The 20,000-nt window shown below is 38.1% G+C and overlaps 1 protein-coding gene across 1 annotated transcript in view; it reads left to right on the plus strand.

The window, feature by feature from the left end:
* Window positions 1-20,000, plus strand: part of Cytip (cytohesin 1 interacting protein) — a 27,200-nt gene that overhangs the window by 6,176 nt on the left and 1,024 nt on the right. Inside the window, exons 2-8 of the mRNA XM_028769191.1 lie at window positions 1,886-1,935; window positions 2,353-2,407; window positions 5,238-5,340; window positions 5,541-5,634; window positions 8,324-8,393; window positions 15,769-15,835; window positions 19,567-20,000. The exon at window positions 19,567-20,000 is cut by the window's right edge and continues 1,024 nt beyond it. Of these exons, the coding sequence (XP_028625024.1) occupies window positions 1,886-1,935; window positions 2,353-2,407; window positions 5,238-5,340; window positions 5,541-5,634; window positions 8,324-8,393; window positions 15,769-15,835; window positions 19,567-20,000 (873 nt within the window). The remainder of the gene's footprint in view (window positions 1-1,885; window positions 1,936-2,352; window positions 2,408-5,237; window positions 5,341-5,540; window positions 5,635-8,323; window positions 8,394-15,768; window positions 15,836-19,566) is intronic.

The raw sequence follows: 20,000 nt of genomic DNA on the forward strand, positions 1-20,000 counted from the left end.
CCCTCTCTCTTTCTCTCTGTCTCACTCTATCCATGTGTCTGTCTGTCTGTAAGTCTCTCTGATAGTCTGTCTGTCTGTCTCTTTATCTCTCTCTCTCTCTCTCCCTCCCCGCCCCATCTCTCTGTGTATACATTTGCACATTTAATATTTTAGGCACATAAACAGATTATAACAAACCATTCAAATTGCTGTAGATATCCCATAATTACTCCTTATAAATCAAAAGTCAAAATTTAGTACAAGCCTAGATGATAATTTTAGGTCTGAGCCCTGCTGCTTGAGATTCCAGGTTTAACTGACAAAAGGACACAGAGCAATTGTTACATATAAAATCTGTGGATGACCTCTCTGTTGTGTATAGTGATTGGTCATTGAACTCCTAACACTGAGGCATCCCAGAAAATTGTGCAATTTTTGGCATTTGGTGCCTGGCAATCTGAGTAATGCAGGCTTCTGTGGAACCTGTTCTGTATATATTAATTTCTCCTATGCACTTTCCATGTGTGTTTTTATTCTCATATCATTTTTATTTATCTGTACCAACTGCTTGGATCTACTATTTTATTTATTTGCTTATGAATGACAATTACAGGATGTTGGCATTTAAATGCCATGGCTTATTGGTGTAAAATATAGCTCCTCATTAAAATCACTTGTGCTCTTGTAGAGGATGTGGTTCAATTTCCAATGCTCTTATGGAAGCTTACAACAGGTAGCCCTTAATTCCAATTCTAAGGATCTGGTGACCCCTTCTGATCTTGCAGACACCAGTAAGCTCACAGTACATGTGTGTTTGTGTGTGTGTGTGTGTGTGTGTGTGTGTAAAACAAGACCTTTAAAAATATAATTAGGGGTAAAAGTTATGTTTTGTCCTTGGAACAGTATTTAAGAAAGAATTAATTAATAAGTAACATCTATTAAATAATTCTTTAACAAAACTACAACAGTGTTAGAAATTGACCGCAGTCCATACAACTGAGGTCTTCCCTTTTGCTGACCCCCCCTCTCTTTATAAGAGTTTGGGTCTGTCCCAGAAGCTTATGCTTATATGACTTTCCCCAATATGTGCAGAGGAGTGAATGTTATGTTATTTATAGCATTATGAAGTTTCTTCCCATTTTTGGCAGGAAATCTTACTATATTCTTCCAAAACTATTGTGAAATAAATTAGAATTAAAATTGAGGTTTAGAGTCCCTCCCTCGCCTTTCTGAATCTATTTTTAATTTTTTAACCTCACTATTTGGGCGTGGGTGGTGGTGGTGGGGACTGAGTGAGCGTCAATGTATGTGTACATGCATGCAAAGCTGTGCATGGGGAAGTTAGAGTATGAACTACAGCCAGTTCTTCCCTCTCACCAATCAAACCTGGGAGGTGAGCATCTTTACCCACTGAGCCATCTTGCCAGCCATCTTCAACCATGTTTTTGCATGTAAGCTCATTCTTTACAGATACTTGCTTTTTTATCTATAAAGAATGACACACTGAGCTGTTATAACATAAGCATTTCATCGGTGTCTAAGAAAATATGGACTTCGTGGTTTTCATGCTATTCTATGGAGGTGTTTCAGTGTCATTGTAAATTGCTAATTTTGAGAAGTTGACATAAATGCAACTTAGGCGTAAAGCCATCACTGGAAGTTTGAGGTTTGCTACAAGATATGAACACCTACCACCCCAGTATCTTACTATTTGAGCTTCTCCTCATCTTCTCACAGAATGTCTGGGAGTCCCTGGTCTCTCAGACTTTCCTTTGCTGTTAAGAGAGAATGGGCATTACTAATCTTATCTAACAAGTTTTCCAGGATGTTGAGAAAGAATAAAGTCCTTTGTAATCCAGAGCATTTGCAGACATGTCTTAAGGACCTTGCTTTTTATATTTTTCAGCTTGCGTTGGCCAGATCAAGCTCTCTAGGTGACTTTTCCTGGTCTCAAAGGTAAAGAGATTCCTTTCCTTTCCTTTCCTTTCCTTTCCTTTCCGTTCCTTTCCTTTCCTTTCCTTTCCTTTCCTTTCCTTTCCTTTCCTTTCCTTTCCTTTCCTTTCCTTTCCTTTCCTTCCTTCCCTTCCCTTCCCTTCCCTTCCCTTCCCTTCCCTTCCCTTCTCTTCTCTTCACTTTTCCTTCCTTCCTTCCTTCCTTCCTTCCTTCCTTCCTTCCTTCCTTTCCTCTTTTTAAATCTCTGCATAAGTACCACACACACACACACACACTCACACATTCATACGTTGCTAACCCATCTAACAATTGTAGAAATGAAAGGTAATTTCCGTTGTAACAGTTATTGTTAATGTTAAATATATGCTAAATATGATATTTTGATATTTGTGCAGTTTATTTATTTATTTTTACTTACAGGAAGGTTGTTACTGTGGAAAAGCAAGACAATGGAACATTTGGATTTGAAATTCAGGTGAGGAGTTTTTAATTATTCTAGATTTCCAAGGGAAAAACAGCCACTAATTCCATCATGCTATTTGTAAAGAGCAATAAAGTCAGGACAGGGTTAGAAGGACTAGAGACTAGATTATCTTTAGTATGTGGATGTTTTTCAGTGTTTTGAGTATTATGGGGAGAGAATATGTTGAAGCTTTTATTTCCCTAGAGATGCACCTTGCTCCTTATGCATCAGTACGGTCCTCCTTAAGGAGAACTCCAGACAAAGGTGCTTGACATTTCAGGACCTTAAATAAGAAAGCAAAAGACATTTACAGAAGTTTATTTTCATATTATCTTATTCTTGTATGTAAATCAGACTCTAAATACTTGAGTTGGGCATGGTGGTTCATGGCTTTAACCCCAGTACTTGGGAGGCAGAGACAGGGAGCTCCAAGTTAACCAAGACTACATTGTGAGACCCTGTTTCAAAAAATAAAAATGAAAATAAAAAAAATGCTTGCCAGATGGTATATCTGTGTATATAGAATTCATACATGTTACAACTGAGCCCAATTTTTTAGAGGGTATAGTGAGAAATAACACACACATACACACACACACACACACACACACACACACACACATCATAATAACACTTGGAAACCACTGGTGAAAATTAGTACTGATCTTCATAGGTTCCAATGTGGCTTTCCAAGAATATTTGTTGCCTGTCTTTCGTAATTATATTTGAGAAGATAGAGAATGAAGTCACGTGGACTGTAGTCTAATTTGAGTGGAGCAACTTAAGTCTCGTTTCCCCCACATCGTTTCTGCTTTTCTTTCCCTCGTGCTTTGCATAATCGTATTCTTATGCTATATGTCAGAGTTTAGATCTTCGCTTCAGTGAATGCTGCTTTCAGAAAACTTTGCTATGATAGCAACCCCATAAAAGGGAACTCGGTTGTATTTTAAGATCAGGAACAGGAAGCTGCTACATTAAACATGTTTTATGAGTGAAGAAACAATGTGGAATGAATGGGGAAGTCATGGGAGCAGAGGTTTCTGCTTTCTGAGCTCCACTTCTTTAAAATTTGGTGAAATCTATAACTTACCATAAAATAATCGAGATATAATTTTCTACAAAATATGCTAAGTCTATCAGATTTTAGAAGTACAGGTCCCTCACAGGAGCTCTTCAAGTTTCTCTGAAGAGATACGGCATATGCATCACCACCTCTTCAAGGTTGCCTAGTGGTAGTAACTGGACACCCATCACTTCTTCCTTCTGTTTCTCTCTCACCACAGGTGTGTGTGTGTGTGTGTGTGTGTGTGTGTGTGTGTGTGTAGAACCAAAGTCAAAATCATTTTTACTAGACAACAGGCCACAAAAGCGTGAAATCCGTGGAGCTCAATGAGACCTGATGGCTTCACCTCTGAGCTACAGCACATACATGGCGTCTCAGAAATCAACACTTCACAGGGACTCTCGTGACAATTTCTTCTGAGCCAACAGAACACAAGGGTGGGAGATGTGGGTGGGCCATACGGTCATATTATTTGACCACACATTCTTTTCTGTGCCTTCATGGCTTCTGCTTTTCCCTTTCTATCTCTAATCCTCAAATTCACAGCTGCTATGGAATGTGCATTCGCACATAAATCCAAGTGCTTATCCCGCTCTGTGCTCACTTTGATACCTAGGGATGGAAGGCGGGTCTTCCTGTGGATGTGGATTGCTATAACAGTGACTTCTAAAAGGTTTATCAATCAGTTTGTGGCTCCTGCAGCACATGAATTAGGTTGGCTTCCGTTTCTACAAGGAGCTGAGCTCTGGTGTGGTCTGAGGCAGGAAACTTTCACAAAAGGTTGCTGACACAGGTGGGGCACTTATTATAGACCACTTAAAGCTCCTCTGCTTTTCAGATAGAGGATTCTAAATGTACTACATTGGAGTGAACATCAGCATTTAACAAAACCAAGCGGCTAGCTCTAGGAGTGATCTGCGTGTGACTGATTATGGTGCCTCCAGTGTGGATTCCCCTTAACGAAAGCAACACTCTGGTGTGGCTTAGTTTTTAGTAAGCAAATTTTAAAAGACAACTCAAAACACTGATTTATTTCGGAGTTACAAAACTGCTATACAGAGCAATTGTTTTCCTAGTGTTTTTATACAGTTTTAAGTAAAAAGCAAAACTACAAGCAATAGAACCCACTGAATTATTTTTGTCAAACTGAGGCATCTGGGCAAGCATGTCTCTTTTTTATTTAGTTGAATGACTGAGAAACTGGTGAGAATTCAGGGCAGGAGGGGTCTGTGTGCTCAGAAAGGAAATTGATTGAGTCAATTAGAACAAACCCAAGGCAGATTGTCATTATTTGCAGAACTCTGATTTAATGTAATTACTGTTGTTCAGTCTCTCTGCTGGGTATTTTGTATCTCATACTCTCTCCCTCACTGCCTGCTTTAGCCTGAAACACCCATAAGGATCTTTCTCTTTCACTTGGCTATGGTGGTTTCATCCCATTGAGAACTAAGACTCTCAATATTTTTCTTAATAATACACACTCTTAGTCTTGAAAACAGACTCTTGGTCTCTTAGGCTTGAAAACAGAACATTTTGAGATACTCACATCTCACTTTCTTTCTCATGCCAGATGTTTTATGCATGGAATTGGCTGATGATGATCAGGTAGAATTGCAAAATTGGTACCTACCATTCAGTGTACAGTGAGAAAAGCTTTTCCAATGTTGTCCTTTGCATTTACCTATTATGCCACTTAATGCTCCTGGCATGGTTTTATGTTTTGACGAATATTTGTTGACCTTTTGGAAAAGTTACTATGTATCCACTTATATTTTATAGACTTACAGGCTCCAGAACCAGAACATATGTTCCTCAGAAGTGTGCACTATGATCTGCAAAGTGCAGGAAGACAGCCCCGCTCACTGCGCTGGCCTACAAGTTGGTAATGTAGCTCTGCTCCTGCTAGAAGCTATTTAAATAGCAAGAAACTCTTTGATAGTGAAGGTTAGGAAGCAGTTGGTGCTTTGAGTTTTCTTGAGTGACATTGTGGTTTGGGAGCTTGCTTGTGTTGCCTCATTTCCATTTTGGGGGAATTGTTTACGTAACTAATAAAACACTCATTTTTTTCCGGGCATCTCACAGGTGACATCTTTGCAAATGTCAATGGCGTGAGCACAGAAGGCTTTACTCACAAACAAGTGGTTGACCTGATCCGATCGTCAGGAAATCTGCTAACGTAAATATCCACTTAGTTGCTGTGGGGTTTCATAGATGTTTTGGTGTCTGAGAATACCTGACAAGTAGGGGGCTTGTATGGTTTTGTAAATACTATTTGTCTGTGGCACGCAAGAAGGAATGCAGCATACACAGGTTTGGGGTATGGGCATTTTTATGGGCCTCTTTTGTTTCCCGAGGTTTCATGAGTCAACATCTGAAGTCAGGGGATGACACTAGACAAAAGTCTTTGTGGGAGAGACATCAATTACTAATGTATTTTTAATGTCAATTCAATAAAACTGACACACATTTCTTTGGACCAAAAAAAAAAAATGGTCCTATTCCCACAGTTCATGAAGTCTTTCAGCTGAAAATTTTTTTTCTCTCTCATATGCCTCAAACCTCTTGTTTTTTCCTCTGTCACTGTTTCATAAGAAATAATGAAATGATCCCACCTTGAAGCATATATAGTCATATGTACAAATGCTCAATTTATCAGAAAGACCCTGGTCTTCCCAGCTCCTCAATGGATTTAATCTTTGAGACTGATCTTAACAGTCTCAAGGAGATATATCTAAAAACACACCCATTACTATCTGAAAAGTCATAACTATTTAAGAAAATAGACAATATTGGGCTTGCTTTCTCTGTCCAAAAGACCCAGTAGGAATTTAATAATCAGTTATAGAGGAATTCATTATTGCATAAAAATCATATAAACTGAACAAAGTTAAGGTTTTAATCTCCATGTGTGGAGAGGCAAAAGTAAACACTGTAGAACTCTAAAAATTATAGCTTTCTAAGAAAAGCTTAAATGTTTTAAAAATTACATTTATTGATAATCACTATAGGAACAGCAGAATAGTGTAAGAGGGGAGTCCACTGAGGAAGATGGTGGCCAGTTGAGCTTAGATGTTCAAAGTGCTCCGTCTACTCTGAGGAAATACTGTTGGAGCTGAGACTAAACAGAGAGAAGAAAAGGTTGTTTGAACTCCTGGTAAGAGCATGTAGGAAGAAAGATGTCTTTGAGCTCTGGAAATGGATTTGGCATATCCTAAGGATGAACTGAAATTGGCGGCTAGTGGATTCGGGAGACTGTATGTGTGGTGAAGTCACCATTGGCCAAGCATCAGATCATGAGATGCACTGCTGTGCCAGGGCATTTGCATTCTGTTCTGAGTTTGGTGGTTTCAACATTACCTAATTCATCTTTCTCTGCAGCCTCTTTGTCCGTCCAGGTTCATTCCTCTACATAGATGAAGTGCCTGGGGCTAAAGTGGGGTTAGTTGAGTTCAAATGGGTAGTGAATGACACTGGGACCCAGTCTCTGAGGATATCAGAACTGGCTCATTCCAGTTACAGCTGTGCGTAGTGAGCTGTCAGTAGAATCAACTATGATCTTCATGGTACTTCAAAGGAAGTGTTGGGTAGGTGTGTTGAGGCAGATTTTAAAGATGATTGCTGATGGTAGAGCTGAGGCTAGCCTTTTGAGTTTTAAGGAGTAAAAGTTAGGAAAGCTTTGTCTCAAAGAAACTATGTAGAATCCAAGAGAAAACATTAATGGTTAGAGTCTGAAAAATATGTCCCATGTAGGTGAAGCAAGAAGACCGTAAGTAAATAAGAGTAGAGATAGTTCCTAGAAACTCAGAGAGGGATAGAGTGTGAGAGAAGGAGGTAGACAAATACTGAAGGAAGGGCCCTTCTCTACAGTTGTATGCATCATTGATTAGACAATGTAGAACAGCATTAAGAGTCTTATGTAGCGTCTTAGTGAGTCGACTTTCCCCAAACCAGACATTGTCTCAATCAGAAATCACACAGCATTTGCTGTACTATCTTCTTATTCTGTTGAGTCTGAGACTAGAAGAAAAGAGAAAATGTGGTTTCATATTTAGAACTCCTACCATATCTTTAAAGTTTTCTTACGCTTTCATAAATATAACTATAATTTAGTTGTCAAAAAGACTTAGAAAAAATACTTCGAAATGTTTAAGAGTATGATTCCAAGGTGAAATTAACTATCATCCTCAGCGGGAGGATTTGTCGTCAAAACAATGCTCAAAACAAACCAACTCCAGAGAGAATAAACCGTCTATTTTTAGAAAACCTTTGATGTAGGAGGAGATGAACATTGTCAAACCAGTTATTCTAGATGGTCAATTGTAAACTAAAGGTTTTGAGATGAAATAGCCATACACTGTTGCAGAAAATCTTCCCTGTTTCAAGAAATAACACAGTGAGTCCACTGTTGTATAAATCCTGAGCTCTGCTTTTTTATTGCCGCACTACCTGGTTCATAGTAGATGCCCAGTGAATGTTCACCAAATAACTGAGATTGATGAGCCTGTCCAGGCAAGAATAGATTCTGGTGGAGAGCAACATTGTATCTCAGTGCCTTAGTGCCATTAGCACATTGTGTTTTCTAGAAAATGAATGAATGTTTATAATCAGCCAGGATCTTTCCCTCTACTCTTTGCCAGGCATTTGGTTTCCTTTGTCCCTTTTCTTTCCCACACTGTTGTTCTGAAATTTGGCTTAGGTCCAGATACCCAAGTATCCATGCTCCATAGTCAAGAGCCTCAGAAAGAGTGTCACTTACGGTGCATTTCTGGTATAGTCTGCTCTCCACTTGCAGCACTTCTTAAGGATGCCACCTCTTTGAAGGGAAGCTCTGTTATTTACCCAACCTTTCCCTTCACTTGAAACAGGATAGAGACTCTTAATGGAACAATGATTCACAGAAGAGCAGAACTTGAAGCGAAGCTGCAGACTTTAAAGGTAACTTGACTTAACAGAGCACGTCATTTTTCATCCGTGAAATTTGTGAGTAGGATAATGATCTATCTTGGGAACTAAGATAGTCCTTGAAAGGGAAATATCAGGATGCAACCTCTGATGGGTCAAGGACCACACAATTACCCTTGTAGGAATATCTGAGACTGTGAATATGTGTAAATCACCCTCTTCCTTCCCCATTCAGAGTCTATGAGGCTCAGAAAGCCAGCGGGAAGGCATATTACCTGAAGAACTAGTCATTGATGCACCTGTGATCACTCTTGATTTACATTTTGTTTAAGGAGAAAACAGAGGAAAAGTTAGCATTGAGTGCTGCTGAGTGCAGGCAGGCCCACACTTCTGCATTCCCAGTCTCCTTCTTTGCCTCTTTCCCTTCTGTGACATTTTGAAAATGGACTATCTACCACTAACGCTGTGGCTGTCCTTGAATATGCCTTCACCGGCAAGCACACTATGACCTTGAAAGGAAAGAAAAACCTCACAAGGGTCAGTGCCTAATGCTCAGTACAGATTCTCTGGCATGGTACTTTGAAGATTTTCAAAATTTCAGTTCTCTAGGTTGGTGAGCCTTCTAGGCTATGAACTCCAGAAACTCCCGGAGTGAGTTTAAAGATGCTTGACTCTTCCCAGATCCCAGTACTGCCCCCCACCCCCCCTGCAGGACACTGGAGCTGCCAACTACTCAGGGATAGCTTGGCTACAGGCAAACTACTTAACTTGTATTTTGCAATAATCTGAATTCATTACTTTTTCTCATGAAGTACATTTATAAGCTACTCATTTCAAGAGGACAATTTACTGTATTTATATTTTATCGAGAATCTTTCCCTCCTACCGTATTTATTTACTAGCAAACCTCACTATGATTCCCTTTGATACTTTTGACATAGTGACCCATGATTTTTCAGATCTATTTAAAATAAAATCATAAAGAATCCCTTCTACCCAGACTTTGATAGGAATTGAAGTTTGTTCATAAATAATTGAGAACAGTTGAAATCCTTGTGGCTCTCATTTGTCTCACTTTGAATATGTTTGTCAATTTTTATTTAGCACTTCATATACTCTAGAATAATTTTCTTCATGGGTTTTCAAATATCTTCTCTAGCTAAAAACGAATAATCTTTTTTATTCTAAGTTTTGCCTTTTTAGCTCAGTTATTCAACTAATTTACTTTTCTTCTCTTATAGCTTTGGCTAGGATCTCTAGTCTACTGTAAACTGTTGTATTATTCTTGACTTAAAGAACTGCTTCTGGAATTTATATAAAATTTCAATATCTATACTCTCTTCTAGAATATAAGTAGATTCTTGATATACTTTGAACATCTACTTAAGAACTCATCTTCCTGACTCTTATTTACTTTAGAGCATTTCATCAAATCAAACATACATAGTGAGAGATGTTATTATAAACAGCATGAAACAAAAACATATACTAATGTGTTCCATCAATGTGTGTGTGTTGCTCCTTCATTATACTCTCCTCTGTGGGTCTTTGTCTTCCCTGCATATTATTTCATTAAATGATCATTCTGGAAAGATCTATCTTTCCAGAACAGTCCTCATATTTCTTTGCTACTTTTGAAGAACTGTTTTCTAAGTAATTGAAAATATTCTAGGTTTATGAGATCCAAGTTTTCATTTCCTACTTTTGTGGAAACCTTTTAGATATTTGTCCGTAAAAGAGCTTCTAAATGTTGGTTAGTTGTCAGTCATCTACATTAAAAATTTTCCTAAAAATTTAGTTTTTTTCCCCTTTTGCATATTGAAGCCTTTAATTCACCCAGAGAGACTTTCACCATATACTATAAAGTATGAGATACTTTGAATTTTTCTACATGCGTAGTCAGGTTTCCCAATATAATTTCTTTTGAACTTTGCTTTTCTTCTCTCCTGAATTGCTGTGAAACTTCTATTTTAACGAAGTCTCCATGTAAGTCCACATTTACTTACAAGCTCTCTAATGTGGTCATTTTGAATTTTATCTCCAACTAAGTTTGTAATAGAGAATGATACCTAACAGAACAATGTTCTTAGTCTGTTGATCATCTATCAAGTTGTCAAATTCCATGAGTAAATGCTAGAGATTTGATTGACATTTCATTTTGTGTAGATAACTCAGTGCCAAGGGTATTAAATATTACATGATATTTAATTTTCTTGTTGCTAGGTTTTCTTAACGATTTTGCTGTTTTTCTTTCCATCTTTCCTAAAATCTGATATTTTACACATACAGGTCATATGTTTTTTTTGTTGTATTGTCCTTTGTACATTAGGATTTTATTATAGGTTTTTCTATAAAAATAAATTTTATGGTTAGTGAATTGATATATATATATATATATCAATTGATATATATATGATATGTATATGTATATATATATATATATAGATATATATATATATATATAGATATATAGATAGATAGATAATTTGTATGCTGTTGTTAATAGTCAAGTACTTTGTTAAAGCTCATAATCTCTGCTAAGTTGTTTGTATATTATTTCGTGTGCTTTACAAGGATAATAACTGTACAAAATGGATCTAGTTCCCTTCTCTGCTGGACTGTCTTTGTGAGGATTTTTGCTTAAGGTGAGGGGAATAACCATGGCATCCTTACTTTTTCCTTCAAGGTTGGGTCTTCAGGCTCTTTCATTTTCTAAAAAACTACCAGACAGATTTTCAGAGTCATTGTACCAGTTTGCAATCCCAGTAGCAATGGAGGAGTGTTCCTCTTTCTCCATGACCTCATCACCATGTGCTGTCACCTGAGTTTTTGACCTTAGCCATTCTGATTGGTGTGAAGTGGAATCTAAGGGTCATTTTCATTTGCATTTCTCTGATGACTAAGGACTTTGAATATTTCTTTAATGGCCATTCGAGATTCTTCTGTTCTGAATTCTCTTTTTAGCTCTGTACCCTATTTTTTAATTGAGTTATTTGGATTTTTTTGGAGTTTAACTTCTTGAGTTCCTTATACATTTTGGATATTAGCCCTTTGTCAGATGTAGGGTTAGTGAAGTTTTTTTCCTAATCTGTAGGTTGCCCATTTGTCCTATTGATGGTGTCTTTTGCCTTAAAGAAGTTTTTCAGTTTCATGAGGTCCCATTTATCAATTGTTGAACTTAGAGTCTGGGCCATTGGTATTCTGTTCAGGAACTATGAGTTCAAGACTCATTCCTACTTTCTCTTCTATTAGATTCAGTATATCTGGTTTTAATGTTGAGGTCGTTGACCCACTTGGACTTGAGCTTTGTGCAAGGTGATAAATATGAATCTATTTTCATTGTTCTACATCCACACCAGCAGTTAGACCAGTACCATTTACTGCAGATGCTTCCTTTTTTTCCCACTGTATGTTTTTGGCTTCTTTGTCAAAGATCAAGTGTCCATAGGTATGTGAAAATAGCCTTGAATGACCTACATTTTTTTTCTAGGGCTCCCTTTTAGGTTTAGTGTTAAAATTACTAAGTTTATGACATAAGCTGGGTTGTTCCTCTTTTTAAAACTCTAGTAGAATTTTTGTGATGCCATTTGAATCATCAGGTTCTTTCTGGAGGGAATATTTTCAAACCATGGATTTAGTTTCTTTATTATTAGTAAAGCTACTCAGATGTCTTTGTGGAACAATTTTAGTAAGTTCTGTGTTTGTCAATAAAGTACTATAATTTTCAAATATATAATGGGGCTTGTCTGGTTGACTGACAAAACTTCCATTCTTAACCTTTAATCCCTGCTATAGCTGTGATTTTTATTCTTGTTTTTACTTATTCTATTCATGCTGTCTTTTTACCTTGTTTGTAATTTTCTCTAGCAGACTTTCTGACTACATTTTGTGTGTGTGTGTGTGTGTGTGTATGTGTGTGTGTGTTTATATATGTGCCTATGTGCCTTTCCCTCTGTTTCCTGACTACTTATTCTGTCTGTTTACCTTCTTTGTAATTTTCTCTAGCAGACTTTCTGACTACATTTTCTTTCTGTGTGTGTGTGTTTTATATATGTGCCTATGTGCCTTTCCCTCTGTTTCCTGACTGCTTTTCATTACAACTTAATTATGTTCAGACTTATACCTCAATTTATACTGTTTAAAATTGGCTCTGATCTTTATATCTATAGGCACGTGACTTTAGCTCTGTGCACTGTCTTTATTACTTCCCACATTATCTTGTGGAATTCCATTAGAAATGTATTAGGGACTTTTGGTTTGCCTTCCCTAATAATGACTTCAGCATCATCCTTGTTATCTGTATTCCATATAGACTGTGCTCTTTCTAAGGAGCTTTTAAATGTGATTTTATACTTTTTGACATGAGGCTCTTTTTTCTATCTGTCTGTTCTTGTTTCTCTCCACATTTTTGTGCTTATAAATATTGATTTTTATCTTACCATTAGAACTTATAGCATTCTTATTTTGGTGTCTGTTTTGGATTCTTCCTGTTTCTATGTTTCTGGGAGCGATTCATGTCCTGATTAGCAGCTTACTTCCTTTCCTGTCATTGAGCACCTGAGAATGCTGTGGTCTTGAGAGTTAGCTCCATCTCCATGGAATGGCTGTGTAGTTCCCTCCACACAAGGCTTCAAAGCTCCCCTTCCAGGTCCAGCTCCAGCAGCTGGGCCGCCTCTCTGAAAGGGTAAATGCCCATTGTGGCTCAGGTCATGAAGAGTTGCTGTGTTTCTGTCTCTAACGTGCCTCCAGCTTCAAGCAGCTTTTATCAGTCTATTTTTCTTAGTACCTAATATTCAGTCAGGGTTTATTTCACAAGAAGGACATTTAGCTGAGTTCTTAGTGTTAAAAAGACACTTTGAAGCGACATATTACCTTAGGATCTAAATTTCTAACTAATGGTTGATGCTTCTACTTGATGCCTCTTGAAGTTCAATTCTGTTTCCCACCTCACATTTATGTCTCACAACAAATCTTGAAATTATGAAATATGTACTTAATTCCTCCTGGCAGAAGTGACTGAGTCTGACCTATAACTAAAGGCAGGCTGGCTTCCCTTTTGCATGATGACATTTATTTTGCATCTTATATGTGTGAGCATTCTATTCCCAAAGACGGTACAGAACCCTAATCTCTTCATTGGCAGAATTTTGTCCGTTCTGACTCACATTTTCAGGGATTTCCTCTATCTTAACCTGTGCTTCAGATACTTAGCATAGATAGTGAATTAGTTAAAAGAGCTACTTTTAAATGTATCTCTCCTACTTGATAGGCCTATTATATGCCTTGAGAAATATTTTGCCTCAATAAAATTTTATTTCCAGCCTATAACAAATTTATAAAATTAAGTGACATATTATCTTAAGAGCAAAACAAAAATATTAGGTGGTGGAGAAATTGCTATTTGGCTTATCTAGAATGAAAATACTAGGGCCATACTTGGGACCAATTTGCCGTGTGATAGCTTAGGGTTGTTTAAGGAAGCTGCTTTTTGCATATTTATTCAACAATATTCAGTCATTCCTTCAACTGCCATGTATGGGCCAAGATGTCAATGTAATGTCATAGGCCAGATCCACATACATTTTTAACATTCATCTGATAGAAAACATTTAGATGTGACTAAATGTTTGACTACCTTGAGGAAAATAGATACATGTCTCAGATTTAAGACAGTCACTTTGTTACCTCTGCTCTTTATATTGAAGTTTTCCGGATGTAAGTCATAGCAAACTTAGATGACTAGGCTAGACCAGCAAATCAGGATCATAAAACATTCAGTCACTAAATACAAACTATTTGGAAAGCTCTGTCCATGAACTTTTGAAACCCAAAGTCAGAAAGATAATATTTTGTGTCTTTGTGTCTTTAGTTTTGATGAACAACCTACTTTTTTCCTTTACTTTGTTCTCTTGTAGGAGATAAATATCTTTAGCAAGAAGAAATTTGTAAGTCCATATGCTAGCTCTGGCTAGTCGTGTGTTCCACAGGCCTCTGTTCTTGGTCTTCACATAATCACAGACTTATAAGAGGATAAGAGTAGTCACTAATGCAGTTACTCATTCTATGACCAGTATAGAGTATTTCAGAAAAACAAAAAATAAAAATAAAATAACAACCAACCAACAAACAAAAACACCCAGAAAATCAAAAATCAAACAGCAGAAAAAAAATGAGCTGAGCTAAGCTCTTCACTGCTTTTGTTGTTCGACTGAATATTGACAGCCACAAAAAGGATTCAGCTGCTGCTGTGAGCCTAAGTGTTCTGTAGACTAAGGAATGATCCCTACTCCTCATACTCAGTCAATTCTGTTCTTGAGATTTTATTTTCTTCCCCTTTTTCTATTTCCTTTTAAACTCACATTAAAAATAATCTTTCTATTTTAGTCATCATTCACTCCCTCCAGGTGGTGATGTACAGAGGATTGCTCTTTTCCAACTAGGCCATCTTTCTTATGGATAAATGTCCTTGGCAAACCTGAGCTATGGCCACATGGTGGCCTCGCTATTGGGACCTAAAATAGTGAAGGCAAGGTGAATCAGGGGGCAGGAAGCCGGAAGGAGAGTGAACATCTAGCACCTGCCTTTCCAGATGGCTTCTTCTCAGTTGGCTTGGGCTTCTATTGACTTGGCTAGCCTGTGGACTGGACCAAGCCAGGCCTTCTGTGCTGAGTGACTGTTCTGATAGTCAGATCTTTCTCATGCTGCCCACATTCTTTTCATTTGCTACTTCAGCCAAGGGAAGAAGCATTTTTGAAGTCAAGGGGTGGGCTGGAGATAAAGCTCAGTTCATAGATGCTTGTCATGCATCTTGTCTTGGGATTGCTTCCTAGAACCTCATAAATGACACAGTGGAGCATGTACTTGGGAATTGAAAGTAGGAGAATCCACAGTTCAATATCATCTTCAACTGCCTAGTGAGATCAAGAGTCCAGGTTAGCCTGAGCTACATGAGGTGACATTTCAAAACAAGCAAATAAACAAAGTTAGGGTGCTTAAGTGTGTGCTAGATAGATCTCAAATAAAATTTTGTTTCAGAGCCCAGACTCATTGGATGGTGATGATACTTATTAAGCATTTACTAACCTCTAGTTGATGATCTAAAATTTTCCATCTGTTAACTTATCTAGCCCCCAGGCTCTAGGGTTTCTATCCAACACTATCTGTATCACTTGTGTAGAAATGGCTAGGAAGCGCTTTAAACCTAGACCGACATGAACTTTATCAACTTTTTTTTCTTTTTTAAGAGAAGACTTGTGCATCCTTGAAAAATTAGTACTCCTAATATCCTTCACAATTCAGCCAAAGTCCCAAAGAATGGGAGTGGGGCTGGCAACACTGGCAGTCCCCCCGCCTCGCCCACTTGGATTTCCTAAGACTCAGAACCTGTCCCCCCTTATCTTTCTCACAGCAAACCTTGAAGAAAAAATGGGTGGAGCTCAGATCTCTGCACTTACAGGAACAGCGCCTGCTACATGGTAAGCTCAATTTCCTGCCAGGAAACCACATTCTCGTTACACCCTCTCAGCATTTCTACCTCCAGATACTTTCAGAGCATCGCTATTACAGTAAAAGTTTGCTTAGTATTAATGAAGGCTACTGGTCTGTGTTTTGCTGGGATGAACGCTGGGGTAAACTATACTTGGAGGAGGCTGAGTCATACTACACTCTTTTCCATACACACTACATATGCACATGAAAACATACATGGACATGGGAATGTACACCTTTTTTAAGAGATGACCAAAGGTTGCAGAAGAGCCAGAGGAAACATTGCCTGCCATTTGTACCACATCAGCCAATGAATTATTAGACTTTTATTCTGGCTGGAGCTATTCAAACTGGAATAACTGTGTACTTCCTAGGTAGAGCGACAACAGTTTTCCAGATTCCATTATTTATATATGTTATTATATATATATATATATATATATATATTATAATAATATATATATAATATTATTTTATATCTCAGGACCAAGACAGGCATGCAAGATTATTATGTTAAGATGCATTTGCTCACTTTGCGTTCTGAAGCAAGGAGTTGAATCTCGTCAGCTGGTTTGCTCTCTGCTGTGTCACTTGAGGTGTGAACTTCTTTTTTAAGTCAGTTGAGACAGTGTCCTGCTATATGGCCCTGCCTGTTCTGATGCATACTAAGTAGTCCAAGGGAAACTCCTTATGCCTTAGCCTCCCAAGCACTGAAATATCGGGCATGCACCACCATAGCTGGCAGGATGGGAGACTGTGCATAATAATTTACCTGAGTCACTAGCTGTGTGGGCTGGAATGTAGGTCATCTCTTCTTTAGGTAACACTCAGCTAACCTCTATTTAGCAACTGGAATAAGATTCAGCTTAAAAGTCATTTAAAATTGAATCATAAAACCATGAAAACTCTACAAATTCATGAATATCATCATCATATATATATGTGTGTGTGTGCATATATGTATATGTATATATACATATCACATCACTATATATACATATATATATAGTGATCACTATATATATACATATATATACATATACATATACATATACATATACATATACATATACATATACATATACATATATATATATAGTGATGTAGGCATTGTATAATGTTTAAGTCAAGATAAACCGGCTCCTCAGACATTTATTTACTTTGATGGTAAAGGCTTTTACAATATCTTCCTTTTAGCTTTTGGAAGTTACAGTAGATTCTTGTGAGCTGTGGTCACCCTACCATCTAACACAGCAGACTCGTATCTAATTGTAACCAGTGCCCAAGGATCAAGGTTTCAGGAACCCTCTCTCCTTGCTGCCCAGCTTCTGGTAACCACCATTCTCTCCTCAATAACCATCAGAACATTTTTAGATGGCACCCATAATGAGATGATTTCATATTTGTGTTCTCGTACTTTTTTTTTTTTATTTAACACATCCATGTTCATACATGTTATCACAAATATGAGGTTTTTCTTTCTTTCTTTTTTGGCGGGTGAATGGTATTTTACTATGCATCTTCATTATTTTTTCCCTCCATTTATCAGCTGACAGACATCTTTGTTTTGGCTACTGTGAATAAGATGTGCATGTGAGCACAGGTTTTGTTGAAACACTGATTCTGTTTCCTATGGATATCCATACACTAGTGACAGTACTGAATTATATGGCGGTATGCTGTTTGGTGTTTTGTGGAGCCTCCATACTGTTTTCCATGGAAGATGAACTGTGTGAGGTTGTTTTTTCTCCACACCATCACCACTGCTCTTTTGTTGTGTCTATTTGGTGTAAGCATCTCATAGGGGTGAGATGACTCTCACTGTGATTTTATTTGTGCTTGTCAGTTGATTAACGATGCCAGACATTTTTCGTATACCTGTTGGCCAACTTTCTGTCTTCTTCTGACAAATATCTACCCAAGTCTATTCAACTTTGTATCTTATAGTCTTTTATTTTTTTTCTGTGTTCTGGAGTTTCTTTAGCTTCTTAATTAGCATTTGGGGATTGATTAACACTTTAGAGTCTTGATTTTCAGTTTTTATTAGACAAGTTTGAAACTTGGACAAGTTACTTTATTTTTTAAATTATTTATTCTATCTGTATACACACACACATACACACACACACACACACACAGAGAGAGAGAGAGAGAGAGAGAGAGAGAGAGAGAGATATTCTTGAAACCTTGTTCAACTTCTTGCTTTTCATACACATGAAGTGTTTCAGAAGACTTTGCTGAAGGTTCCTGAACAGTGCAGCATACAGTTCCACATGTACAGGAACAGTCTTCAGTAGCTCTAGTATCAGGAGCTGTATTGTTGCACATTTTTTGAGGGACTAGAGGTGTTCTTTAGTCTTCTTTTTCTAGAATTAGAGAAAGTACCCAGAACATTAGGGTCTATAAAGCAATTGCTCTTCCATCCAGATTCATCAGCTCATTGTCAGATGAAATAGCCCAGTTGTAGGAGAAAGGAAACACTATGTAGACTGGCTGTGCTTGGCTTCATAGATCAAATGGAGACAGAACAGAGTCTCTTTCGTCAATGTCAACCAAAGCTACAGGAGAGCAGAGTAAAGAGGACTAATGCAGGACAGCTTTTCGAGGGCTTCACACCCTGTGCCTTTTTTTTTTTTTTGAAACAGACTCACATTCTCAGTTATGGTTTTCTGAACACACTAGCTAGCCAAGCAATGAGAAGCAGGTGGGCAGGAGACAATGTGACTCATAATTTAGTTTGGGGAACCCATTTGTGGGTTACGAAGCACTGACAGAAAAACTTGGCCAAGCAACTAGAATTCTGAGAACAGAGATGCTTTCTAAGCACAGCACCATCCTAGAACACTCAGCCACTCTAAGAGGAAATTTGGAATATTGAGACTAGAGGGTAAAATTGATTTCCTAAGCCTTTTATAAGCATGTGTTCTGATTTGTAGCTGTTTTCCCCATGTGAGTTAGATAGCTTTATAATAGAGTTCTGATTCTTTACAGAGACAGATAATAAGAACTAGAGTAGAATTTTCTGAGCGTTTATTTTGACCTCACTTCTGTGAGCACTTTCATAAAAGTTTCCAGGGTTACACAATTTAAGACATTAGCAATTGGAGGTTCACAAAGTCACATTGTCTCAGTGTCATTTGCATTGAACTGACTTCAAGTCAAATACACTGCTATCTGCCACTAAGATAAGTCAGCTTACAATGATAGAAGTTTTATTTGTCTCAGCGTTCAAAGGTTTCAGTCATAGTAAACTGGCTTGAGCCTGTGACAGTACATCATAGCAGAAACACACAGCAGACTAAAATTGCTCTGTTAGTGGTTACAGAATGAGAGGGAAAACAGGGCAGGACACAGAAGTTTTGATCCAAGACTGTGTCCCCAGTGACCTAAATTTTCCCTGGAGTTAGCATCTTTTAAAGTTTTCACCATCTCCCAGTAGCATCTCCATGTGAGCCTCCTGGAGTACATTCTAGAACCAAGATATGGGCATGATTTATCTTGTTTAAATGTATTGTAAGTTATAATTTTCCTGACCTTTCCCTTAGTAGCTAGTCCATAAATGCTAGTCTGAATAACCCTTCTAACCATATTTGTGCAAGTGAAAACTTGGGCCAAAGTATTTTTCCTTCCTCTCCTGAGGTCTTTAAAGTTGGGTGTGCTTTCTTGTAGGGACTGGTGGTTGTATCCATCTCACAGTACACTCTTCTCTGTATTGTAGGAGATGCAGCGAACTCCCCAAATTTGGAAAACATGGACCTCGATGAGTCGTCATTGTTTGGAAATCTGCTGGGGCCGAGTCCAGCCCTTCTGGACCGCCACCGGCTGTCCAGTGAGAGCAGCTGTAAGAGCTGGTTGAGCTCCCTCACAGTGGACAGTGAGGACGGCTACAGGACAAGTGTGTCTGAGGACTCCATCCGGGGCGCCTTCAGCCGACAGACCAGCACCGATGATGAATGCTTTCACTCTAAGGATGGAGATGAGATTCTGAGGAATGCTTCTTCCAGGAGAAACCGGAGCATCAGTGTCACTAGTAGTGGGTCCTTTTCTCCCTTGTGGGAGAGCAATTACTCAAGCGTGTTTGGGACTCTGCCCCGGAAAAGCAGACGGGGAAGTGTCCGGAAGCAAATTTTGAAATTCATCCCTGGTCTTCAT

This window comes from Grammomys surdaster, unplaced genomic scaffold (assembly GCF_004785775.1).
Source record: "Grammomys surdaster isolate TR1022 unplaced genomic scaffold, NIH_TR_1.0 191, whole genome shotgun sequence".
Taxonomy (NCBI): domain Eukaryota; kingdom Metazoa; phylum Chordata; class Mammalia; order Rodentia; family Muridae; genus Grammomys; species Grammomys surdaster.